This window comes from Corella eumyota, chromosome 4 (genome assembly GCF_963082875.1).
Source record: "Corella eumyota chromosome 4, kaCorEumy4.1, whole genome shotgun sequence".
In the NCBI taxonomy this organism is placed as follows: Eukaryota; Metazoa; Chordata; class Ascidiacea; order Phlebobranchia; family Corellidae; genus Corella; species Corella eumyota.
In genome coordinates this window covers 6,885,946-6,910,073 of record NC_137493.1, presented here as the reverse complement: position 1 = coordinate 6,910,073, position 24,128 = coordinate 6,885,946, and the positions used below count along the sequence as shown (strand labels likewise).

The 24,128-nt window shown below is 30.7% G+C and overlaps 5 protein-coding genes across 11 annotated transcripts; 4 read left to right on the top strand and 1 right to left on the bottom strand.

Annotated features, from left to right (window-relative positions):
* The first annotated feature begins 66 nt into the window (after window positions 1–66).
* LOC145751514 (gephyrin-like) lies at window positions 67–6,067 on the top strand. Of its 2 annotated transcripts, none has more exons than XM_082567687.1 (17): window positions 67–316; window positions 626–704; window positions 954–1,011; window positions 1,250–1,437; window positions 1,607–1,673; window positions 1,795–1,956; window positions 2,234–2,380; window positions 2,559–2,625; window positions 3,036–3,173; window positions 3,333–3,425; window positions 3,564–3,751; window positions 3,949–4,161; window positions 4,346–4,514; window positions 4,644–4,758; window positions 4,901–4,965; window positions 5,126–5,229; window positions 5,469–6,067. In XM_082567687.1, the coding sequence occupies exons 1-17, from the start codon at window positions 202–204 to the stop codon at window positions 5,697–5,699; spliced, it is 2,199 nt and encodes a 732-aa protein (XP_082423813.1). In that variant the 5' UTR covers window positions 67–201; the 3' UTR covers window positions 5,700–6,067. The 2 variants fall into 2 exon arrangements, with proteins under 2 accessions (XP_082423813.1, XP_082423812.1); XM_082567686.1 differs by having other exon boundaries at window positions 3,330–3,425.
* Window positions 6,068–6,392: 325 nt separating this feature from the next.
* On the top strand, window positions 6,393–8,879 carry LOC145750053 (uncharacterized). Its single transcript, XM_082565977.1, has 6 exons — window positions 6,393–6,669; window positions 6,835–6,981; window positions 7,108–7,344; window positions 7,632–7,721; window positions 7,960–8,094; window positions 8,598–8,879. Exons 1-6 carry the CDS (start codon window positions 6,577–6,579, stop codon window positions 8,676–8,678), a joined length of 783 nt encoding a protein of 260 aa, XP_082422103.1. The 5' UTR covers window positions 6,393–6,576; the 3' UTR covers window positions 8,679–8,879.
* Window positions 8,880–9,264: 385 nt separating this feature from the next.
* On the top strand, window positions 9,265–13,388 carry LOC145750052 (uncharacterized). 2 transcript variants are annotated; one of them, XM_082565976.1, is made up of 14 exons: window positions 9,278–9,677; window positions 9,762–9,843; window positions 9,992–10,163; window positions 10,249–10,378; window positions 10,468–10,571; window positions 10,650–10,765; window positions 10,970–11,093; window positions 11,264–11,376; window positions 11,485–11,666; window positions 11,774–11,930; window positions 12,102–12,322; window positions 12,508–12,738; window positions 12,923–13,054; window positions 13,163–13,388. In XM_082565976.1, exons 1-14 carry the CDS (start codon window positions 9,560–9,562, stop codon window positions 13,264–13,266), a joined length of 1,986 nt encoding a protein of 661 aa, XP_082422102.1. In that variant the 5' UTR covers window positions 9,278–9,559; the 3' UTR covers window positions 13,267–13,388. The 2 variants fall into 2 exon arrangements, with proteins under 2 accessions (XP_082422101.1, XP_082422102.1); XM_082565975.1 differs by having other exon boundaries at window positions 9,265–9,677; window positions 10,468–10,765.
* Window positions 13,389–13,508: 120 nt separating this feature from the next.
* LOC145750707 (histone acetyltransferase KAT2B-like) lies at window positions 13,509–14,888 on the bottom strand. The gene is made up of 5 exons (XM_082566793.1): window positions 14,688–14,888; window positions 14,392–14,506; window positions 14,136–14,239; window positions 13,856–13,940; window positions 13,509–13,702 (listed from the first exon to the last, which is right to left on the bottom strand). Exons 1-5 carry the CDS (start codon window positions 14,886–14,888, stop codon window positions 13,509–13,511), a joined length of 699 nt encoding a protein of 232 aa, XP_082422919.1.
* A 720-nt stretch (window positions 14,889–15,608) lies between these two features.
* Window positions 15,609–23,794, top strand: LOC145750049 (uncharacterized). Of its 5 annotated transcripts, none has more exons than XM_082565971.1 (26): window positions 15,609–15,746; window positions 15,828–15,912; window positions 16,082–16,253; window positions 16,353–16,482; window positions 16,573–16,676; window positions 16,755–16,870; window positions 17,074–17,197; window positions 17,359–17,471; window positions 17,580–17,761; window positions 17,844–18,000; window positions 18,173–18,393; window positions 18,582–18,806; window positions 18,991–19,122; window positions 19,304–19,534; window positions 19,719–19,850; window positions 20,032–20,262; window positions 20,447–20,578; window positions 20,760–20,954; window positions 21,139–21,270; window positions 21,451–21,681; window positions 21,866–21,997; window positions 22,179–22,409; window positions 22,594–22,725; window positions 22,907–23,137; window positions 23,316–23,454; window positions 23,635–23,794. In XM_082565971.1, the coding sequence occupies exons 1-26, from the start codon at window positions 15,629–15,631 to the stop codon at window positions 23,669–23,671; spliced, it is 4,065 nt and encodes a 1,354-aa protein (XP_082422097.1). In that variant the 5' UTR covers window positions 15,609–15,628; the 3' UTR covers window positions 23,672–23,794. The 5 variants fall into 5 exon arrangements, with proteins under 5 accessions (XP_082422097.1, XP_082422094.1, XP_082422096.1 ...); XM_082565968.1 differs by having other exon boundaries at window positions 19,274–19,534; window positions 22,597–22,725; XM_082565970.1 differs by having other exon boundaries at window positions 19,274–19,534; window positions 23,322–23,454.
* Window positions 23,795–24,128: the final 334 nt, after the last annotated feature.

Here is a 24,128-nt window from a genome sequence, read left to right as displayed (position 1 = left end):
AACAAAAATAAAAATATTAAAAATTTATAACCCTCCAATTTGGGCCTGTTATGAAAGCACTTTCAAGAAAAACTACACCCCCAGGCTATCTTACATAACGCTTAAGTTGCTACCAGTGCTCTGGCTAAATTTTGTTCTTGAGTAATATTTATGCTGTGTGCATAGGAACTCTTGTTTTTTTATGTATTAACTAACATTAAAATGGCCTATTCAGGATATTGGCAGAAAAGTGCAAAGTTAGACCAGGGATCGATTGGGACAAGATCTTCAACTGACATGGAGGAAGAAAATACAATTTGTGTTGGAATCTTAACGGGTAAAAATATTACTTTGTGAATTCCTAAAATTAATAAAACAACTGATTTTAAAATCCATTTAAAAAAAAAATTGTATAAAAAAATTGGAATATTATTTATTACAGTAATATATTTTGCATTTTTTAAAGATTTTTTTTAAGTTAAAAATTTGTGTATTAATAACATTTGATTTAGCTTGGAAAATCCACTACTTCGAACTTATTAATTTAATCAGTATTCTTATAGGCAAATGATGACTCATTCTTTAAAATCTATTAATACACATTACATTACTAAAATGATTATGTAACGAAACTTTATATAATTAGTTTCTGATAGATGTGCAAGAGGGGAGGCACAAGACCTAAGTGGATCAAATCTAAAAGAAGTCATCTCAAAATTAGAAAAGTTAGTAACTATATTCTTTATAAATTAAAAACAAATTCTTAAAAATTGTTTATGTTTATCAGGTGTGTTCTACTATAATTAAGGCCACATTTAGTGTTTAACATTTTCCAGCAAGAGCCCTAGGCTAAAAATCTACTTACATAACATAAGTCTCCACTGCAAGACTTTGAACCTTTGCGGTTTAGAATACTTAAAACTTGCCAAAATTAAAAAATAAAATGATTTTTGAATTTTGACTTGTTGGTATAGGTACAGGGTGATTGTTAAAGTTCAAAAAATTGTGCCAGATGAGAAAGAGGAAATAAAGGTAAAGTAAATATAAAAATAATCTGTTTTTTAATTTGTTTGTTTTTGTTTATACTCAGTTATAAATTTTTCACTTAAAATTTGTGATAACTTTTTTACAACTTTAAAAAATAAAAACTAATTACAACTTAAAAAATAAAAAAAAATAAAACTAAAATATAAATCCATAAAAAGATCAATATTTTAAAATTTTAAAATAAGCAAACAAAAATTTAAAATAAATTTTTTTTTTTTCCTAGAGAACTTTACGAGATTGGGCAGACAATCTTAGGCTGACGTTAATTTTAACAACCGGAGGAACAGGGTTAGCCCCAAGAGATGTAACCCCAGAAGCAACCCGTTCTGTTATCGAAAAAGAATGTCCTGCTATGATGGTAGCCATCACTGTGGCAGGGCTAACAAAAACAAAACATGCAATGCTATCTAGGTTTAAAATCTAATTTTTTTTTTGGCGTTAAGCTTTGGCATTCCAATTTTAAGACTACATTGTGTGTATAGGTTCTTAATATTAGGTTTAATTTGTAATATTATTGATTGCAAACTTATTGCCAACAGTGTGTTAATTTTACTTAATATTTATATTTGTTGTGTTTTAGAGCTGTATGTGGAATAAGGAATAATGTTTTGATTATCAACTTTCCAGGCAGTGTAAAAGCATCTACAGTGAGTAAAAAAAGTACATTTTGTATTATAAAAAATATTGTCGAAATCAAAAAATTTGAATTCACATAAGGTGCTTTTAAAATGACAAAAATAATATTTTTTTAATAAATTTTTTAAACAGGAATCATTGGAAGTAATAATGCCGGTTCTACCCCATAGTATTGCTCTACTAAGAAATGAAAACGACAATGTTCATCAAGAAGGGAATAGAAATTATCTTTTAAATTCAACCGAAAATAATGCAAATGAGCTTTCACACTCTCATCAACCTACTAATAATCACGTAGGAAAAAATGCAAATTTTATGTTAATTAATGATTTGTTATTTAATTTTGAATAAGTTTCGGTATTTTGGGCATAATATAATTTTTTGTATCCACATTGCAATCAATTAATTGAAAAAGTCATTCATTTATAATAGTACTACCTCAACTTATAGGCCATTAGTTTAATGGACTGATAAAATATGACAAGCTTTAAAATCAAAACAAACAAAAGTCAAGGCATTAGTCTTAAATACTCATAACATGCCATAAGTATCAGCCATGACTTTTTTCTAGGCTTTTGGCTTTTCTAACATGAGTGATTTAACTTGTGTGCAACACAGTCTTGTATCCCAACCAACAACTCAATCCCTTTTATCTGAATCCAGCATCAACATGAATATAGAATGTGATGAAGACATTTGTATAACTGAGGGCACTTCAGTAAGCCATTTAACTTGCTTTATGTTTAAAATATTTGACATTTATAAATAAAAACTCTTCTCAAAATTAAAAAATCTTGGAAACACTAAAAACACATTAATTGATCTTTTTCTCGGTCCTATTAATATTTAATACTGCAAATCGCAAGTGTGTCAAATAGCCATTTACATTTATTTAGAGTGGAGTAGTTGGTAACACACCACTTGCACAAAGCAGAACTAATTTATCTGACAGCGCAGTGTCAGGTAGGTGACATAAATTTTATTTTTTGCTTTAAAAAAGAGAAAATTAAATATAAATTTAGCTCTGTATAAGTTTGTATCTGATCAATTTATATGGTTAATATTAATCTAATGCCCAAGGTAGCTGAACTTTTTGTACCCAATTTCTAAATATAAATTTTCGAAATAAAATATTATCCTTGGCAAATTTGCTTAAAAAATAAAATCTAAAGTTCACTAACTTTATTTAAATACTATTGGCAAATAAATTTGCTTTTTAAATAAAATCTTAGAGTTCATTACCCAAGCAAAAGCTAAGACAAATTAGCAGGAAACTTTAAAAATTAACTTGAAAGCAATTTTGCTTGAATCAACACTTTAATAATTGATTAACTTTAAAAATCAATTAAAATTAACTTTTTAAAATTTGTTAGGACTTGGTTCAACTGATCTTGGCAAAGTAGCGAGAAGATTAAGAACATCACCCTACCCCCTTACTTCAATGGACAAAGCCTTCTCATTAATCCTTAACAACTCAGTTAGATTGCCCAGCTTGGTTAAATCATATAATGGTGTGTTAAAATGTGATTTTGTGAATACATGTACCTTAAATAAACTTAAATAAGATATTTTTGATTTTTGAGGTACAAAATAAGGTTCACCGCTTTTGGATCTATTTGTGTAACAAATTTTTAAAGTAGCAGATTACAACTTTTTCTTTATTCAAGCAGAGGTGATCAGCCATGTTTTGGTTGAAGATGTAAGAGCAAGTGGACCCTTACCACCCTTTCCTGCTTCTATTATGGATGGATATGCTGTTATTGGTATGTTTAAAATGTAGCTGATCGTGAACCTAGGTTTAAGTGACTGGAAATTAGTTGGTAATAAAAAATGATAACATCAAAGCAAAGAAAAATATTAACATGCATGTAAAAATAAAAAATGATATGTTAATTTTTAAGCATCTGAAACACCAGGAGATTTCGACGTAATCGGGTCATCAGTTTGTGATAGAGCAAACAACAGTGCCAAAGAGTTAACTCTGGCTAGTGGTCAAATATTAAGAATAAACACTGGGGCTCCACTACCTAGTGGAGCTAATGCAGTGGTGCCTGTGGAAGACACACTATTACTAGCTGAAGGAGATGATGTAAGTAATAAGAAACTATACAAATTAATATAATATGAAAGCTTTGCTGTGCATGGGATAACAAAAGTTTAAAGAATTGTCATGGTTATTAAAAAATAACATATCTTAGGCTTTACAGTAAATTTTTACTGCTTTATTATCTTATTGGCTATGGAATTTTAAATTTAAGTAACACTAAAACTGTGTCTTAATTTTAGGGAGAAACTGAAATCAAGGTTCGTATTTTAAAATCAGTGGTGGCAGGTCAACATGTAAGACCAATCGGAAACGATATAAAAAATGGAGAAGTTGTAGTTAAAGCTGGAACCCAACTTGGACCTTCTGAAATTGGGCTTCTAGCTTCTGTTGGTGCTACTGCTGTAAAAGTGTACAAGCTGCCTGTGGTTGCAATATTTTCTACAGGAAGTGAGGTGTGTGTAAACATGTAGTTGTTATTTCACAAAAAAAACAAAATAAATTGACTTGGTTTAGGTTAAGTCAATTTTATGGATCGCCCAACACATAAGCATTTGTGGAATTGCAACCAATTTGAACACTTACTAAGCGTTTTTAAATAAAAAAATCTTCACTTAAAACAATATTTTTATGTTGTAGTTGGCGGATCCTTCCACAAGAAATCTGGGCCCAGGAGAAATTCGAGATTCGAATCGAATCTCCCTTAAACTTACATTCAAGAAACAAGGTTATAAAGTTATTGATCTTGGAATAATTCCAGATGAACCAAACTTATTAAAGACAACACTTTTAAAAGCATGTGACAAAGGTAATTTTTTAAGAACCTGAATTGCTAAAAACCACATACATGGTATAGGCTATCCAATTACTTATAGTGTCATATGGAATTAAATTAAGATAAACAATTTAACGTTTTTTTTTTATTTTGCAACAACAGCTGATGTCATAGTCACTACTGGTGGGGTATCTATGGGTGAAAAGGATTACATTAAACCCGCTTTAGTTGAATTGGGAGCAACAATTCACTTTGGTCGGGTGTTTATGAAACCAGGGTAAACTTTAAAACAAATAAATTTTCTTATTTATACAATAAACATATAAAATATTGAGAATTTAAAGTTGATTTTAAAAAAAATAAATAAGTGGTATTTATTAAAATATCTCAACACAATACTAAAATCTATTTAAACACAGAAAACCAACTACGTATGCAACAATTGACACAAGAGGTGGAAGAAAATGCTTTTTTGCTTTACCAGGTAAAATTTAAGTGTGCTCACAGCAAACACATAAAATATGAATTTTTTAAATTAAGCTCAATATTTGTACTAAAAATTCACATATGGCTGTATTGGATATACTATACCTATTTATTTTTATACTGGGAAATAACAATTTTTATTACCATCATTTCATCAGGTAACCCAGTATCAGCCCTTGTGACTTGTAATTTGTTTGTGCTGCCCTCACTTCGAAGGTTAAGTGGATGTAAAGAACCAAGACCAACCATTATTAAAGTTAAGGTTTGTCAAACTTTTTCATTTTTCAATAAAAAAGTTTATTAATTTTTGTCGCAATTTAATTTACCCTTCAAGTTATTAAAATGTTTTTTTTTAAAATAAATTGCATGTATTCTTGCTGTTTTCCACATTTTTATTATTATAGACTGTTACCCAAAATATGAGCACCAAGTTGTAAAACTTATCCAAAATATTTAATGAGATTGTAAATTTGACCCCTTATTGAAACATTTTTTGCGCAGTTGGCATCAGATGTTAGACTTGACCCACGGCCGGAATACCAGCGTGTCCACCTTAGGTGGGAACCCCAAGAAGTTACCCCTTGGGCAGACAGCACTGGCCGCCAGATCAGCAGTCGACTGCTGTCCATGTTGACAGCAAATGCTCTTTTAATGCTGCCCCCAAAAAGTGACAAATGCTCAGAAGTGAAAAGAGGAGGAATTGTTGACGCAATGATTATTGACGAACTGTAACAATTATTTGTAAATTCTTCATTATTTTTATTCTTACAGGTGTATCATGATTCCTGTTCATTAAAGTTTCAAACATATAACCATGATGTTAAATAGTAACTTATAAATGATTTGTTTGTTTTCGTAATTTTAATTTTTGTCTTATTGGTGAACAAATAAGTTTTGTGGTATTTTATGTGATTTTTGTTTTTATTTTACTTTTGTCAAGCCATTAAATTTTAGCATATGCTTGCACTAATTTTTGTTAAGTTTTTATATATTATAAACAATTTAAATGTTATTTTTGATCAGGATTTTTTGTTGGAACAAAACTAATTTTGCCAAATGATTTATTTTCTCAAGGTTGAACAGTGTAATAAAAACATGTATTCAAAAAAGTGTTTTTGTTATTCAATCAATCATGTTTTATCATCTATAAATAGGAGTTCATCGAATTAAAAATTTACCCATAGTGTTTGGTATTTGATGACAATGGTCCTTAGCGTAGGTCTGTTAGCTTCAAGTTACGAATTATTTGTAAACTCTGTGTTTGTATTGTTAACCTAATTATGATTTCCAGCTAAACCACAGGACAGTGTGTAGTCATCAACAACAAAACATATTGATTTGGTATTAAATTACCTTTGTTAGGTTGCCTTTCTTACTTTAAATTTTACAATGATTTAATAAATAGAGTTTCTTAGTAATTGCCAGTTTATAAGATTTATCAACTGATGTGAAAATTTATAATATTTGTTCATCATTGTGAAAATATTTTTTAACTTTACCTGAATAAAAGTTTTGATAATTAATTATCAAAAAAATAAAATAATTTTTTGCAAAAAGTCTAGAAGAATACCAAGTTAACAAAAGTAAATATTAAAATTTTCAAATAATAATGACTAAAGAATTAGAACAAGAGGCAGTCTCAGTTTTACCCTCTTTCACCAACCCTGAAGAATTACATGAAGTGTTAATCAAATATGTTAGGGTAAGTCTAAAATTACTCCTTATTAGTTAAAAACATTTTTTGTGGAGTCTGATGTTAGCCACTATAAACACATACTAATGAAATAATACTGATATGTCACTTTACAAATAAAAAAGAGAACATATGTTTAAACTGTTACCTTAACTGAATAACTAATGGTTACAGGAAAAGGAAGAATTGAAAAAAGAATTAGATATCAAAGAGAAAGAAAGTCAATCTCAAAAAGCAAGAGTTTATGATTTGATGCAAAAAATATCACAACTTGAAACAGAAAATGCTGAGCTCAAAAAATCAAATCGACAATTACCACTGGTATAATAACATAATTTATTAAATATTATTAAACAAAAAATGAAGCAAAAATTCTTTGAAAACAGGTAAAAGGTTATTAAACATTTTAAGTTTCCTTTAATTTTACTGAATTTATTTTTGTTTTAGGATAATTCTAGTGCTCAAAACCCTAGCAGTAAACTTGGTGTGGTACGGCCAACAACAGCAAAGGCCAGATCACCCATGCCAACGCGTGCCAAGTCCGCAAAACAAAGAGCAAAATCAAAATCCAGCAAGGTAGTTACCAGAACACCAACACCTGATACCAAACAGGTTAATGGCGCAAGTTTGACTGTAGATCAAGAAAAATTCATTGAAATGAAGCAAGCTCTAGCTCATTTTGAGGTAAAACAATTTGAGTGTTCAAAAGTAATATTGTATAATTTTAATACCAAAAAAATCCACCTTGAAATACTTTAACTATACATTAAATTAGTTAGTTACATATAAGGATAAATGGGGTAAAAACTAGGCAGGCCCTTTAGTTAACCAAATTAAACAGTATTTTTAATTTCCTTCAAATTAAATGTGAAATTCAAGCAATCACATTTACCAATTGATTTTTTTAAGGGGCCCTCCTATAACCGTATTAAATATACAAAAGTAATACTTAAATATTTTTTTATACACAGGATGTGGGAATAAAGTTTCCTGAACTAAAACTCTCAGTCATACTCACTGCCGAAAAGTTCTTCAAACAATGTGATATCAACAATGATGGGGTAAAAATTAGGTGTTAATTAAATCTCCACTGTGATTCTGAGTTGTCACGCACACAGTGTATCGATTACAAAACTGTCACACAACTAAATGAATTATGAAGTAAACAACAATGTAAAATTTTGAAAAACAACTATAATGGGCCTAACTACCAAAAACTATTCATTTGTACTTTAAAGCTTACTATGACCTGTTTTAAACTTATTATCTTAAAAACAATAAATTTTTCTTTGCTTAAAGTGTATTGATGACGAGGAGTTAGAGAAATTGCTAATGAAGCAAGGCCACTTGTATACAAATAACGAACTAAAAGAAATAATGAAGGAAATTGATGTGGATCAAACTGGAACCATTGACATGATGGAATATTTAGCAGTAAGTTTAAAATTAAAAAGTTAGACTATACCATTTAATTTCATACAATGTGATAAGTAAATAGTAATAATACATCAGCAACTAATGTGTGTTTACGACATTTTAGAAAAGGTATGTATACCTGACACAGTCGAGACAAGAAATTCTTCCTAATGTTTACTAATTCCTTAAGTTTTTGCAATAACAATGTAGACCTTTAGGGCACAATAATTACATAGTCGTCACTGGGTCCTTAAATTTAGTCTGGCTTTTTAACCCTTTTGTACAAAACATATCGGGTTACTGTTGCCTGGCAAACAAAGCTAAATATTCACATAGCTATTTTGTTATTTATATTAAGTGAGAGAGCCAATTTCTCTTTTTAGAACATGTAACTTATATATTCTTATTAAATTAAAAGTTTTATGCCAAAAATTACTTTAAATATTATAAGACTTTAATATTATTCTATACAAATTTAAACCAATTAAGTTTAATATAACTTTAATTATATTTGTTTAAAGGTGTTGGAAAGAATGCAACAAAGAAAGAGGGTTAATTTGCCACAGGGACTTGTTAAAAGTTCGGTTTGTTCGATTCAATGAGGACAGACGAAAAAACTTTTCAATCATGCACTAAAGTTGACCAATTTATAACACAAAGTGTTTAACCTTTTTGAGAAACAATGGTGAAGTCAAGAAGAAGCTAATTGTAAAGCTTGGTAGAAAAAATTTCTCCTAAATAACCTTGTATTTTTTAATACTGTAGTACTAATATATATATATTTGTAAATAAAAGAAAACAGTAACCAATTTATTGTAACAATTGTTAAAGTTACCAAATTGATTAATTTAAGATAACTAAAGCAAAGAAATAATTTATTAAATTGTCAAAGAGTTCTTTGATTACCATTGAGTATTTAACCAATTTGATCATTTTTAAGGCATAACGATTCTACGTAGCCTACGTAGGCCTAAACTTTCTTGCTTAAAACCGAGTTATAACAATGTTAAAACAAATTCATACGCAGCGACCATTCACGACTAATTATTGTTGCCATTAAATAATAAAAACGTAGAACTAATAGTTTATGTTATGTTAATATAACATACAGCTGCAAAACAGACTGTAACCATTTTACATTTTTATGAGCTTTAATTGCTTCGGTACAAAATTGTCATAATACTTAGCAACATAGCAGTAGGCCTAAGTCAAAAATGATATAAAAATGCGATTTGACTCGTAGTAACTAGCTAACTATATAATATACCCTATAAGTTAACATGATACCTACCCGTGAGAATAAATGACTAATATTCTTAAAAAAATATTTAAAAAGGGGATTAACTTTGCGTCATTGACAATTTACCTATAAAACAAAAGAACGTTACAGAAAACTTACTAAAGTAGATTTTAAAATATTGACTGTGCTAAAAAGATAAAAAAAAAACCTAAAAAGATATTAAAGAAAAGATATCAAGTTATAATGTTGCTTAATTCTCATTATACGATAGCGGTGGTTTTTACATTAATATTTTTATCACCAAATGCATTGGGGGCTTCTAACTTCTTTTGTAAAAACGACGACTCTTCGATTGATTTGGGTTAAGTAATGTATAAGTTTAATAATACATAACTGGTAACATTTTTCTGGTTAAATTATTTTTTAATCGATTTTGTCGTTTTAGTTGGTATTTGGATTTGTGGGGACTCTTGGTTAATTGATGAAACTGTTGCTAATCAAGATACAAATGCACAAACTATGTCGTGGTATGTTAAAAAAGCAACTTATATTTACTGAATTTAAATTTGTAAACTAATATAATTGAAAAATACGACAATATGCTAGGTTAACAAAAAGTTTAAATTATTACAAAAATGTTAGTTTTTCAAAATAAGGAGTTATTTTCTTTTTTAGGAGTTATGTGTTTTCGACTCCAAAGTTCTACGTCGTGAGCGGAGTAAAAATTAAACAAGATGGGATTATTGACGTCATTAGCCGGGATTCACCAGAAGTGATATTAGAATACTGGAACGACACCGTAACCGAAACATATAGCGAAGATTTAGATTATTGGATTTCCTTACAGGTTAATTTTTTTTTTTAAATAAGTCGCAGTTAGTTGGTTTTCCTGTTAGAAATTCATTCAACTAAAATTTGTTTTTTTGTTGCAGACCGAAGTATCTGACGATTATGTAACGTTCGACGGTTTTAGCAGACTCGCAAAATTCTGGCGAGTCAAAGTAGAAGGAATTAACGGAGAACCACCGATCCCAAGGAAGATTGCTTTCTTTGCTCGAGCTGGTAATAGGCTTATAAAGAACATAATCTTGAAATACGTGTTTAAACCATTCTCTATAGTTGTTGTTTTTAAATATTTTGTTTTTGTTTAGACTTACCACAAATGCAAAACATTGAAATTGTTATGAATCTGCCTCGAAATCCGATACAATCCCATAATATGCAGAACGCCCCCACTAGCAACACTTGTAACACGGTAGAATTAACATTGTCCAATGCCTTATTTAGGTTTTATGTTGTAAGTCGTTTTGCATTTAAAAATCATAATTTCCAGGTGCAAAGGCCGGTGCCGCGAAATATTGTAGCGAAATACAACCTGGAAAGATTTTACAGTAAATACACAAGCGCTTATGGAGTTCCAATATTGAGTCATAGTGTGGTGGACGACAAGTTAGTGAAGTTTTACTTATAGGACTATGCATTATTTTTTTCTTTTAAATTACCTAAAAAGGGTCTTTCAGAAAAATTTTCAAATAAAATATTAACGGATCCTTTTAACGTTACATTTATAACATTTTTATGCCTTTAAAATTTGTAAATAGTTTACAAAAGCAAGCCTTGCTAGGATTTATGTACAACATATATCTTGTTTAGGGCATTACAGAGAGCTTGTTACGTGGTTCGGTTCATGTTAGCTGGTAGAAAAGATATTCGTGATCACATGTTTAACAACAATGGACGAGTCACAATTATTGGAAGACGGCAAACCGTACCCATGGTATATATTTTAAATTCGTAAATATTACGTCATTGTTAACTTTAATTGAATGATATTTTTTGCAAAGTTAGCAAAAAACTCTAAGCATGCATATATAAATAATGTTTTACGTATAACTACACAAAAGAAAAATTAGTGATCAATTGTTCATTGTTTTTGCTTGTTTTTAGGTTCCGGAAATGCGTCAATTCTATTGGTGGACACGACGAGCTGCAGGCGGGACTTACCAACTGCCTGTCAACGTTGGAGCCGAAGAAAATATGCTTTGCGAACGTTCAGACGGGTTTATTTTTTATAACACTACTTTAACCGAAAACTAAAATGCATTTATTTACCATTAAGTTCTTATGCAATTAAAATGACATCATAAAACTAAGTGTTGTTAATTTAGATATGCTCGAAGTCAGGACATATTCATGCATGAGTTTGCTCATGGCGTTCACTTAATAGCCGCATACACAGCTATTCCTACCTTTAATTCACGACTTCAGGGTGCGTTCGATTCAGCAAGAAGAAGGGGGTTATGGAGCAATACTTACGCAAATACAAACAACATAGAATACTTTGCCGAAGGTATATTCTTTTATTAAGTATCTGCTTAAACGAACATTTAACCTTTTTTTGACTTTGGCATTCTTTCTAAAAATTTGCTTTTAACATACAAGCAATACATTTTGTAGGTGTCCAAGCATATTTCAACCAACAAAGGGAAGGTCCGCCAGGCGGTGATGGAATACAGAATAACATCGATACTAGAGCAGAATTACGAAGACATGATAACAATTTATATAAGTTGGTCGAGGAAATATTTCCTTGTTCGGGCGAATTTATTCCAAGGTAAGATTTAATAAAAGTTTGGCCATATCACTACGAACCAATGTTTTTTTTTTAAAAGTCTACCCATAAAGCAAACTTATTATTCAATAAAAACGCAATCTTATTTAACAAAACAAGGTTAAAAGATTAGAAAGTCCTCTGTTTTTTAATAACTTAACTTCCAAAACATAGATGCGATGATGTCAGCCAACGAAAAAGTTTAGCCCAGTATTTAGAACTAGACTGTTCTGGTGAGGGGGGTACTGGTACTGGAGGTAACGAGTGTACAGACAAAAACGATGAATGTCGAAACTGGTTTAAATCTGGCTTCTGTAAAGGAGAATATGAGGATTATATGCAAGCCAATTGCATGAAAAGTTGCGGAGTTTGCAGCAAGAAAAACGAAACTGTTGGTGAGTTTACAATGCATTAGTATATACTAGCCTAAGTAATTTGTCTATTAGGGCGCTACGGCATAAGAGTAATGGAGATTAAATTCAGGGCTTCATGCGGTGAAGCCTAGTGCTGACCACTACACCAGCTCCTGGTCAACGTTACTTAAACCAACATGACAAATTATACGATTTCTTTTTTATAGTTACCGTAACCCCAGAAGAGAGAAACTGCAAAGATGATAATGATTATTGTACGGAATGGGCCGGGGCTGGGGAGTGTGAAAAAAATCCTGCTTACATGTTGATTAATTGTAAGAAAAGTTGCAACACTTGCAAAGGAGAAGGAACAACAACTACAACAGCATCAACGACGATAACAGCATCAACAGCTACAACAACTGCATCAACGACTACAACAGCATTAACCACTACAGGTATGTATAAAATAAATAAATAAACTAAGACATAATGTTTGCCTTTTTTAACCTCACAATACATATTTATTTAAAGTGTACTTACAGCTTATAATGACAACCAAATACAATTTAGCTACTTAAATAACTATAAGACAACCCAAATATTTCGTGGTGTGACCAAATACATTTATTATATTTAAAGAAGGAATTAAGGATTGTAAGGACGAAAATCGAAGCTGTAGAAGTTGGGCTAGTAGAGGTGAATGTGAACTAAATCCGAACTACATGTTAGTTTATTGCAAGGAAAGCTGCAAAAAATGTGGTGGGCCAACAGGTACAAGAAATAGAAATAAATCTTTTTTAGTTAACAATATTTTTCTATGTTTTAATAATTACATAAACTCTAATCAATTTATCTTTTAATCAAAATTTAATTTAACAGAAAAGTGCAAAAATTATGACAATAACTGTTCTGGCTGGAGCAGCTATTGCTCAAGCAACAGCTATGTCAAGAATAATTGCAAGAAAACATGTGGACTGTGTTAGTTCACCACTATATTATTACTTACCATACCTTTAACCATGTTTACATACCATTACTTATCATACCTTTAAAACTATGTACACATATATATAGACGGACTAATTTTTTATAATATTATTCTCAAAATAATAATTATTACTTGTACAATTATAAATGTAAAATACTAAAAATTTAATATTATTTGATTTTTTTAATTAATAAAAAAAATTATTTTGAATGTTTTTACCTTTTTTTACAATAATGTTTATTTCTCCAGCAAGCCGTAATCTTTCAGTTTATTGTAGAAAAAAGTTTCCATAGTCGTGGCACATTTAAAATAATCTGATTCACTTGCATTGAATGATCGACAGTTATCAAATATTTTCTGGGCATCGGCAATAAATGATTCGCGAGTAGCAAATTGCTTGCTACGAACTTTCTCGTTCAAAGTTTTTAAATCTAAAAATTTTAATAATACCAGATATATACCATATTTAATTAATTAGTCCAAACAAATTAAAAAAAGGTTAGTAAAAATGCCTTTCAAATATTATATATGGTTTTTTCTTACTTACATATATATATCAAATCAGTATTGTTTATATATCTTACCCATCGGAAATTTAATGACATCATAATATTCTGGAACTTCAGATTTTTTCACTGGTTCAAGAAAGGGCCAAGCACTACTGTGATTCTAGAAAAAAAATTTTAAATTAAATTTAAATAAAAAAAAAATAAATTCTTTTCCAAGAAAGTTTGTCATGTACAATGTTTTTAAATTTAATTTAAATTTAATTTAAAAACACGTAATGGTTATATTTTCTTCTTCATTTTTCTGCATCGAACCTATTTCATTATCAAGTAACTGTTTTAAGTTATGGCATATTACCTTCATGCTTTGCACAATAGCTTTTAAAGGGTTAAGTTGTGCCTCGACGGAATCTTCACAACTTTTTCTTTCTGAACTTTTTAACTGACGCCAACCAGTATGTTCTGTTGCAAAAGTAAAGTTTTTAAAATGAAATTAAAAAAACTATAACATATAATAAACAAATAAAAAGAATGTATTCAATAACTTATATAAAATGTAAGGTTCTTTTTTAAAGAAGTATTAAAGTTGGTAAAATGGTATTTAATATACTTACTTATTCCAACAATATTTTCCAAAGGAATTTGTTTAACTCCATCTTTAAAGCAAGTTAAACCTGGGTACACTTTACTTATTTGTTGCTGTTTTCTCTCAATTAACTTTTTAACAATCTAAAATTTGTTAAATATTTACATAAAATTAAAAAAGTTGGAAAATAATAACAATACGCATAATTATTTTTTTTCTACAAAAGCAATATTTTGCATAACATACATCCAAACAGAGTTTTTTTTATATTGTTTTAATTTTTATATTTACCTTTATTTTTTCCGAAAAAAACAATATTCATACCTCTTTTTGTTTACGAATGATATTGCTAAACTTTGTATAAGGTATACATGGGTTTAATTCACAACCCATTAAAGTAGCTCCCTCATAATCTTTAATATAACCAACATAGGCTGATCTGGGTACTTTTATTTCTTTACAAAAACCTTGTTTTTTGAAGTAACCAATGGCATATTCATCAGCATATGTTAGAAAATGTAGCATACTCTGTTATAAGAATAAGGGGCCATTCATAACAATTACTTTATAAATTTAGCACTAATATTCGGAAATAAGTAGAATTTTTTGGTAAAGTCAAGAAGAAGCTTATTGTAAAGCTTGGTAGAAAAAATTTCTCCTAAATAACCTTGTATTTTTTTAATATTTTTGATAACCATTGAGTATTTAACCAATTTGATCATTTTTAAGGCATAACGATTCTACGTAGCCTACGTAGGCCTAAACTTTCTTGCTTAAAACCGAGCTAAAACAAAGTTGAAACAAATACGTAGGCAGCGATCATTTCCGCCCAATTATTGTTGCCATTAACTAATAAAAACGTAAAACTAATAGTTTATGTTATTTCTATTTAACATATAGAGCTGCAAAACAGCCTGTAACACTTTTTACATTTTTATGAGATAATGGCTTTGGTATAAAATTGTCATTATACTTTGCAACATAGCAGTAAGCTTAGGTCAAAAATTAAATAAAAATGCGATTTGACTCGTAGTAACTAGCTAACTATATAATATACCCTATAAGTTAACATGATACCTACCCGTGAGAATAATTGACTAATATTCTTAAAAAAATATTTAAAAAGGGGATTAACTTTGCGTCATTGACAATTTACCTATAAGAACATTACAGAAAACTTACTTAAGTAAATTTTAAAAAGTTGGCAGTGTTTTTAAAAGAAAAAAAAACCTGAGAAGATATTGAAGAAAAGATATCAAGTTATAATGTGGCTTAATTCTCATTCCACGATAGCGGTGGTTTTTACATTAATATTTTTATCACCAAATGCATTGGGGGCTTCTAACTTCTTTTGTAAAAACGATGACTCTTTGATTGATTTGGGTTAAGTAATGTATAAGTTTTAATAATACATAACTGGTAATTTCTAGTTAAATTATTTTTTAATCGATTTTGTGGTTGTAGTTGGTATTTGGATTTGTGGGGACTCTTGGTTAATTGATGAAACTAATGCTAATCAAGATACAAGTAATGCACAAACTGTGTGGTGGTATGTTAAAATAACAACTTAAAATTACTAAATTTTAATTTTTAAACTAATATAATTAAATACAAGACAATAAGTTAGGTTAACAAAAGGTTTAAATTATTAGAAAAATTGTTAGTTTTTCAAAATATGGAAGCCCAACATTTTTGTTCGAAGTTATTTTCTTTTTTAGGAGTTATGTGTTTTCGACTCCAAAGTTCTACGTCGTGAGCGGAGTAAAAATTAAACAAGATGGGATTAATGGCGTCATTAGCGGGGATTCACCAGAAGTGATATTAGAATACTGGAACGACACCGTAACCGAAACATATAGGGAAGATTTGGATTATTGGATTTCTTTACAGGTTTATTGATTTTATTTTCAAATCATCCGCAATTATTTAGTTCTCCTGTTAGAAATTCCTGTTAGAAATTCAATCAACCAAAAAATTTTTTTGCTGCAGACCGAAGTATCTGACGATTATGTAACGTTCGACGGTTTTAGCAGACTCGCAAAATTCTGGCGAGTCAAAGTAGAAGGAATTAACGGAGAACCACCGATCCCGAGAAAATTTGCTTTCTTTGCTCGAGCTGGTAATAGGCTTATAAAGAACATAATCTTGAAATAGGTGTTTAAACCATTCTCTATAGTTCGTTGTTTTTAAATATTTTGTTTTTGTTTAGACTTACCACAAATAAAAAACATTGAAATTGTTATGAATCTGCCTCGAAATCCGATACAATCCCATAATTTGCAGAACGCCCCCACTAGCAACACTTGTAACACGGTAGAATTAACATTGTCCAATGCCTTATTTAGGTTTTATGTTGTAAGTCGTTTTGCATTTAAAAATCATAATTTCCAGGTGCAAAGGCCGGTGCCGCGAAATATTGTAGCGAAATACAATCTGGAAGGATTTTACAGTAAATACACAAGCGCTTATGGAGTTCCGATATTAAGTCATAGTGTGGTGGACGACAAGTTAGTGAAGTTTTACTTATAGGACTATGCATTATTTTTTTTCTTTTAAATTACCTAAAAAGGGTCTTTCAGAAAAAATTTAAAAAAATATTAACGGATCCTTTTAATGTTACATTTATCACTTTTTTATGCCCTTAAAAATTGTAAATAGTTTACAAAAACAAGCCTTACTAGGATTTATGTACAACGTATATCTTGTTTAGGGCATTACAGAGAGCTTGTTATGTGGTTCGGTTCATGTTAGCTGGTAGAAAAGATATTCGTGATCACATGTTTAACAACAATGGACGAGTCACAATTATTGGAAGAAGGCAAACCGTACCCATGGTATATATTTTAAGTTTGTAAATATTACGTCATTGTTAAATTTAATTAAATGATATTTTTTGCAAAGTTAGCAAAAAACTTTAAGCATGCATATTTAAAATAATGTTTTACGTATAAACACACAAAGGGGAAATTAATGATCAATTGTTCATTGTTTTTAGGTTCCGGAAATGCGTCAATTCTATTGGTGGACACGACGAGCTGCAGGCGGAACTTACCAACTACCTGTCAACGTTGGAGCCGAAGAAAATATGCTTTGCGAACGTTCAGACGGGTTTATTTTTTATAACACCACTTCAACCGAAAACTAAAATGCATTTATTTACCATTAAGTTCTTATGCAATTAAAATGACATCATAAAACTAAGTGTTGTTAATTTAGATATGCTCGAAGTCAGGACATATTCATGCATGATTTTGCCAATGGTGTTCACTTGATAGCCGCATACACAGCTATTCCTACCTTTAATTCACGACTTCAGGGTGCGTTCAATTCAGCAAGAAGAAGGGGATTATGGAGCAACACTTACGCAAACACAAACAACATAGAATACTTTGCTGAAGGTATGTCATGTCCGCTTAAACAAATATTTAAGATAATTTTTTTGGTCTTGGTCTTTAAAGATAAAAGCAATTCATTTTGTAGGCGTCCAAGCATATTTCAACCAACAAAGGGAAGGTCCGCCAGGCGGTGATGGAATACAGAATAACATCGATACTAGAGCAGAATTACGAAGACATGATAACAATTTATATAAGTTAGTCGAGGAAATATTTCCTTGTTCGGGCGAATTTATTTCAAGGTAAGATTTAATAAAAGTTTGGCCATTAATCACTACAAACCAATGTTTTTTTTTAAAAGTCTACCCATAAAGCAAACTTATTATTCAATAAAAACGCAATCTTATTTTACAAAACAAGGTTAAAAGATTAGAAAGTCCTCTTTTTTTTAATAACTTAACTTCCAAAACATAGATGCGATGATGTCAGCCAACGAAAAGGTTTAGCCCAGTATTTAGAACTAGACTGTTCTGGTGAGGGGGGTACTGGTACTGGAGGTAACGAGTGTGCAGACAAAAACGATGAATGTCGAAACTGGTTTAAATCTGGCTTCTGTAAAGGAGAATATGAGGATTATATGCAAGCCAATTGCATGAAAAGTTGCAGAGTTTGCAGCAAGAAAAACGAAACTGTTGGTGAGTTTACAATGCATTAGTATATACTAGCCTAATTAATTTGTCTATTAGGGCGCTACGGCATAAGAGTAATGGAGATTAAATCCAGGGCTTCATGCGGTAAAGCCAAGTGTTCTGACCACTACACCACGCTCCTGGTCAACGTTACTTAAACCAACATGACAAATTATACGATTTCTTTTTTATAGTTACCGTAACCCCAGAAGAAAGAAACTGCAAAGATGATAATGATAATTGTACGGAATGGGCCGGGGCTGGGGAGTGTGAAAAAAATCCTGCTTACATGTTGATTAATTGTAAGAAAAGTTGCAACACTTGCGAAGGAACAACAACTACAACAGCATCAACGACGATAACAGCATCAACAGCTACAACAACTGCATCAACGACTACAACAGTATTAACCACTACAGGTATGTATAAAATAAATAAATAAACTAAGACATAATGTTTGCCTTTTTTAACCTCACAATACATATTTATTTAAAGTGTACTCACAGCTTATAATGACAACCAAATACAATTTAGCTACTTGAATAACTATAAGACAACCCAAGTATTTCGTGGTGAGACCAAATACATTTATTATATTTAAAGAAGGAATTAAGGATTGTAAAGACGAAAATCGAAGCTGTAGAAGTTGGGCAAGTAGAGGTGAATGTGAACTAAATCCGAACTACATGTTAGTTTATTGCAAGGAAAGCTGCAAAAAATGTGGTGGGCCAACAGGTACAAGAAATAGAAATAAATCTTTTTTAGTTAAAAATATTTTTCTATGTTTTAATAATTACATAAACTCTAACCAATTTATCTTTTAATCAAAATTTAATTTAACAGAAAAGTGCAAAAATTATGACAATAACTGTTCTGGCTGGAGCAGCTATTGCTCAAGCAACCTTTTTTTATATAGTTACCGTAACCCCAGAAGAGAAAAACTGCAAAGATGATAATGATAATTGTACGGAATGGGCCGGGGCTGGGGAGTGTGAAAAAAATTCTGCTTACATGTTGATTAATTGTAAGAAAAGTTGCAACACTTGCAAAGGAGAAGAAACAACAACTACAACAGCACCAACGACGATAACAGCATCAACAACTACAACAACTGCATCAACGACTACAACAGCATTAACCACTACAGGTATGTATAAAATAAATAAATAAACTAAGACATAATGTTTGCCTTATTTAACCTCACAATACATATTTATTTAAAGTGTACTCACAGCTTATAATGACAACCAAATACAATTTAGCTACTTGAATAACTATAAGGCAACTTAAGTATTTCGTGGTGTGACCAAATACATTTATTATATTTAAAGAAGGAATTAAGGATTGTAAAGACGAAAATCCAAGCTGTAGAAGTTGGGCAAGTAGAGGTGAATGTGAACTAAATCCGAACTACATGTTAGTTTATTGCAAGAAAAGCTGCAAAAAATGTGGTGGGCCAACAGGTACAAGAACTAGAAATAAATCTTTTTTTGTTGAAAATATTTTTCTATGTTTAAATAATTACATAAACTCTAACCAATTTATCTTTTAATCAAAATTTAATTTAACAGAAAAGTGCAAAAATTATGACAATAACTGTTCTGGCTGGAGCAGCTATTGCTCAAGCAACATTTTTTTTTATAGTTACCGTAACCCCAGAAGAGAAAAACTGCAAAGATGATAATGATAATTGTACGGAATGGGCCGGGGCTGGGGAGTGTGAAAAAAATTCTGCTTACATGTTGATTAATTGTAAGAAAAGTTGCAACACTTGCAAAGGAGAAGAAACAACAACTACAACAGCACCAACGACGATAACAGCATCAACAACTACAACAACTGCATCAACGACTACAACAGCATTAACCACTACAGGTATGTATAAAATAAATAAATAAACTAAGACATAATGTTTGCCTTATTTAACCTCACAATACATATTTATTTAAAGTGTACTCACTGCTTATAATGACAACCAAATACAATTTAGCTACTTAAATAACTATAAGACAACCTAAGTATTTCGTGGTGTGACCAAATACATTTATTATATTTAAAGAAGGAATTAAGGATTGTAAAGACGAAAATCCAAGCTGTAGAAGTTGGGCAAGTAGAGGTGAATGTGAACTAAATCCGAACTACATGTTAGTTTATTGCAAGAAAAGCTGCAAAAAATGTGGTGGGCCAACAGGTACAAGAACTAGAAATAAATCTTTTTTAGTTAAAAATATTTTTCTATGTTTAAATAATTACATAAACTCTAACCAATTTATCTTTTAATCAAAATTTAATTTAACAGAAAAGTGCAAAAATTATGACAATAACTGTTCTGGCTGGAGCAGCCATTGCTCAAGCAACATTTTTTTTTATAGTTACCATAACCCCAGAAGAAAAAAACTGCAAAGATGATAATGATAATTGTACGGAATGGGCCGGGGCTGGGAAGTGTGAAAAAAATCCTGCTTACATGTTGATTAATTGTAAGAAAAGTTGCAACACTTGCAAAGGAGAAGAAACAACAACTACAACAACTGCATCAACGACTACAACAGCATTAACCACTACAGGTATGTATAAAATAAATAAATAAACTAAGACATAATGTTTGCCTTTTTTAACCTCACCATACATATTTATTTAAAGTGTACTCACTGCTTATAATGACAACCAAATACAATTTAGCTACTTGAATAACTATAAGACAACCCAAGTATTTCGTGGTGTGACTAAATACATTTATTTTATTTAAAGAAGGAATTAAGGATTGTAAGGACGAAAATCGAAGCTGTAGAAGTTGGGCAAGTAGAGGTGAATGTGAACTAAATCCGAACTACATGTTAGTTTATTGCAAGAAAAGCTGCAAAAAATGTGGTGGGCCAACAGGTACAAGAACTAGAAATAAATCTTTTTTAGTTAAAAATATTTTTCTATGTTTAAATAATTACATAAACTCTAACCAATTTATCTTTTAATCATAATTTAATTTAACAGAAAAATGCAAAAATTATGACAATAACTGTTCTGGCTGGAGCAGGTATTGCTCAAGCAACATTTTTTTTATAGTTACCGTAACCCCAGAAGAGAAAAACTGCAAAGATGATAATGATAATTGTACGGAATGGGCCGGGGCTGGGAAGTGTGAAAAAAATCCTGCTTACATGTTGATTAATTGTAAGAAAAGTTGCAACACTTGCAAAGGAGAAGAAACAACAACTACAACAGCACCAACGACGATAACAGCATCAACAACTACAACAACTGCATCAACGACTACAACAGCATTAACCACTACAGGTATGTATAAAATAAATAAATAAACTAAGACATAATGTTTGCCTTTTTTAACCTCACCATACATATTTATTTAAAGTGTACTCACTGCTTATAATGACAACCAAATACAAATTAGCTACTTGAATAACTATAAGACAACCTAAGTATTTCGTGGTGTGACCAAATACATTTATTATATTTAAAGAAGGAATTAAGGATTGTAAGGACGAAAATCGAAGCTGTAGAAGTTGGGCAAGTAGAGGTGAATGTGAACTAAATCCAAACTACATGTTAGTTTATTGCAAGAAAAGCTGCAAAAAATGTGGTGGGCCAACAGGTACAAGAACTAGAAATAAATCTTTTTTAGTTAAAAATATTTTTCTATGTTTTAATAATTACATAAACTCTAACCAATTTATCTTTTAATCAAAATTTAATTTAACAGAAAAGTGCAAAAATTATGACAATAACTGTTCTGGCTGGAGCAGCTATTGTTCAAGCAACATTTTTTTTTATAGTTACCGTAACCCCAGAAGAGAGAAACTGCAAAGATGATAATGATAATTGTACGAAATGGGCCGGGGCTGGGGAGTGTGAAAAAAATCTTGCTTACATGTTGATTAATTGTAAGAAAAGTTGCAACACTTGCAAAGGAGAAGGAACAACAACTACAACAGCATCAACAACGATAACAGCATCAACAGCTACAACAACTGCATCAACGACTACAACAGCATTAACCACTACAGGTATGTATAAAATAAATAAATAAACTAAGACATAATGTTTGCCTTTTTTAACCTCACAATACATATTTATTTAAAGTGTACTCACTGCTTATAATGACAACCAAATACAATTTAGCTACTTGAATAACTATAAGACAACCTAAGTATTTCGTGGTGTGACCAAATACATTTATTATACTTAAAGAAGGAATTAAGGATTGTAAAGACGAAAATCCAAGCTGTAGAAGTTGGGCAAGTAGAGGTGAATGTGAACTAAATCCAAACTACATGTTAGTTTATTGCAAGGAAAGCTGCAAAAAATGTGGTGGGCCAACAGGTACAAGAACTAGAAATAAATCTTTTTTAGTTAAAAATATTTTTCTATGTTTTAATAATTACATAAACTCTAACCAATTTATCTTTTAATCAAAATTTAATTTAACAGAAAAGTGCAAAAATTATGACAATAACTGCTCTGGCTGGAGCAGCTATTGTTCAAGCAACATTTTTTTTTATAGTTACCGTAACCCCAGAAGATAGAAACTGCAAAGATGATAATGATAATTGTACGGAATGGGCCGGGGCTGGGGAGTGTGAAAAAAATCCTGCTTACATGTTGATTAATTGTAAGAAAAGTTGCAACACTTGCAAAGGAGAAGAAACAACAACTACAACAGCATCAACGACGATAACAGCATCAACAGCTACAACAACTGCATCAACGACTACAACAGCATTAACCACTACAGGTATGTATAAAATAAATAAATAAACTAAGACATAATGTTTGCCTTTTTTAACCTCACAATACATATTTATTTAAAGTGTACTCACTGCTTATAATGACAACCAAATACAAATTAGCTACTTGAATAACTATAAGACAACCTAAGTATTTCGTGGTGTGACCAAATACATTTATTATAGTTAAAGAAGGAATTAAGGATTGTAAAGACGAAAATCCAAGCTGTAGAAGTTGGGCAAGTAGAGGTGAATGTGAACTAAATCCAAACTACATGTTAGTTTATTGCAAGAAAAGCTGCAAAAAATGTGGTGGGCCAAACAGGTACAAGAACTAGAAATAAATCTTTTTTAGTTAAAACTATTTTTCTATGTTTTAATAATTACATAAACTCTAACCAATTTATCTTTTAATCAAAATTTAATTTAACAGAAAAGTGCAAAAATTATGACAATAACTGTTCTGGCTGGAGCAGCTATTGTTCAAGCAACATTTTTTTTATAGTTACCGTAACCCCAGAAGAGAGAAACTGCAAAGATGATAATGATAATTGTACGGAATGGGCCGGGGCTGGGGAGTGTGAAAAAAATCCTGCTTACATGTTGATTAATTGTAAGAAAAGTTGCAACACTTGCAAAGGAGAAGGAACAACAACTACAATAGCATCAACAACGATAACAGCATTAACAGCTACAACAACTGCATTAACGACTACAACAGCATTAACCACTACAGGTATGTATAAAATAAATAAATAAACTAAGACATAATGTTTGCCTTTTTTAACCTCACAAAACATATTTATTTAAAGTGTACTCACAGCTTATAATGACAACCAAATACAATTTAGCTACTTGAATAACTATAAGACAACCTAAGTATTTCGTGGTGTGACCAAATACATTTATTATATTTAAAGAAGGAATTAAGGATTGTAAAGACGAAAATCCAAGCTGTAGAAGTTGGGCAAGTAGAGGTGAATGTGAACTAAATCCAAA

Bases quoted from the DNA above. Each gene is read 5' to 3' on its own strand.
- LOC145750707 (XM_082566793.1), bottom strand. From the start codon at position 14,888: ATGCTACATTTTCTAACATATGCTGATGAATATGCCATTGGTTACTTC. The intron at 14,507-14,687 runs GTATGAATATTG...AACAAATTTTAG, and splicing joins TCATTCGTAAACAAAAAGAG to ATTGTTAAAAAGTTAATTGA. The intron at 13,941-14,135 runs GTAATATGCCAT...TTTTTTTTCTAG, and splicing joins CTATTGTGCAAAGCATGAAG to AATCACAGTAGTGCTTGGCC.
- LOC145750052 (XM_082565975.1), top strand. From the start codon at position 9,560: ATGTTGCTTAATTCTCATTATACGATAGCGGTGGTTTTTACATTAATA. The intron at 10,766-10,969 runs GTTAGTGAAGTT...TATCTTGTTTAG, and splicing joins CATAGTGTGGTGGACGACAA to GGCATTACAGAGAGCTTGTT. The intron at 13,055-13,162 runs GTACAAGAAATA...TTAATTTAACAG, and splicing joins AAAATGTGGTGGGCCAACAG to AAAAGTGCAAAAATTATGAC.
- LOC145750049 (XM_082565967.1), top strand. From the start codon at position 15,629: ATGTGGCTTAATTCTCATTCCACGATAGCGGTGGTTTTTACATTAATA. The intron at 16,871-17,073 runs GTTAGTGAAGTT...TATCTTGTTTAG, and splicing joins CATAGTGTGGTGGACGACAA to GGCATTACAGAGAGCTTGTT. The intron at 18,807-18,990 runs GTATGTATAAAA...TTATATTTAAAG, and splicing joins AACAGTATTAACCACTACAG to AAGGAATTAAGGATTGTAAA.
- LOC145751514 (XM_082567686.1), top strand. From the start codon at position 202: ATGGCCTATTCAGGATATTGGCAGAAAAGTGCAAAGTTAGACCAGGGA. The intron at 1,012-1,249 runs GTAAAGTAAATA...TTTTTTTCCTAG, and splicing joins ATGAGAAAGAGGAAATAAAG to AGAACTTTACGAGATTGGGC. The intron at 4,966-5,125 runs GTAAAATTTAAG...TCATTTCATCAG, and splicing joins ATGCTTTTTTGCTTTACCAG to GTAACCCAGTATCAGCCCTT.
- LOC145750053 (XM_082565977.1), top strand. From the start codon at position 6,577: ATGACTAAAGAATTAGAACAAGAGGCAGTCTCAGTTTTACCCTCTTTC. The intron at 7,722-7,959 runs GTAAAAATTAGG...CTTTGCTTAAAG, and splicing joins GTGATATCAACAATGATGGG to TGTATTGATGACGAGGAGTT. The intron at 8,095-8,597 runs GTAAGTTTAAAA...ATTTGTTTAAAG, and splicing joins ACATGATGGAATATTTAGCA to GTGTTGGAAAGAATGCAACA.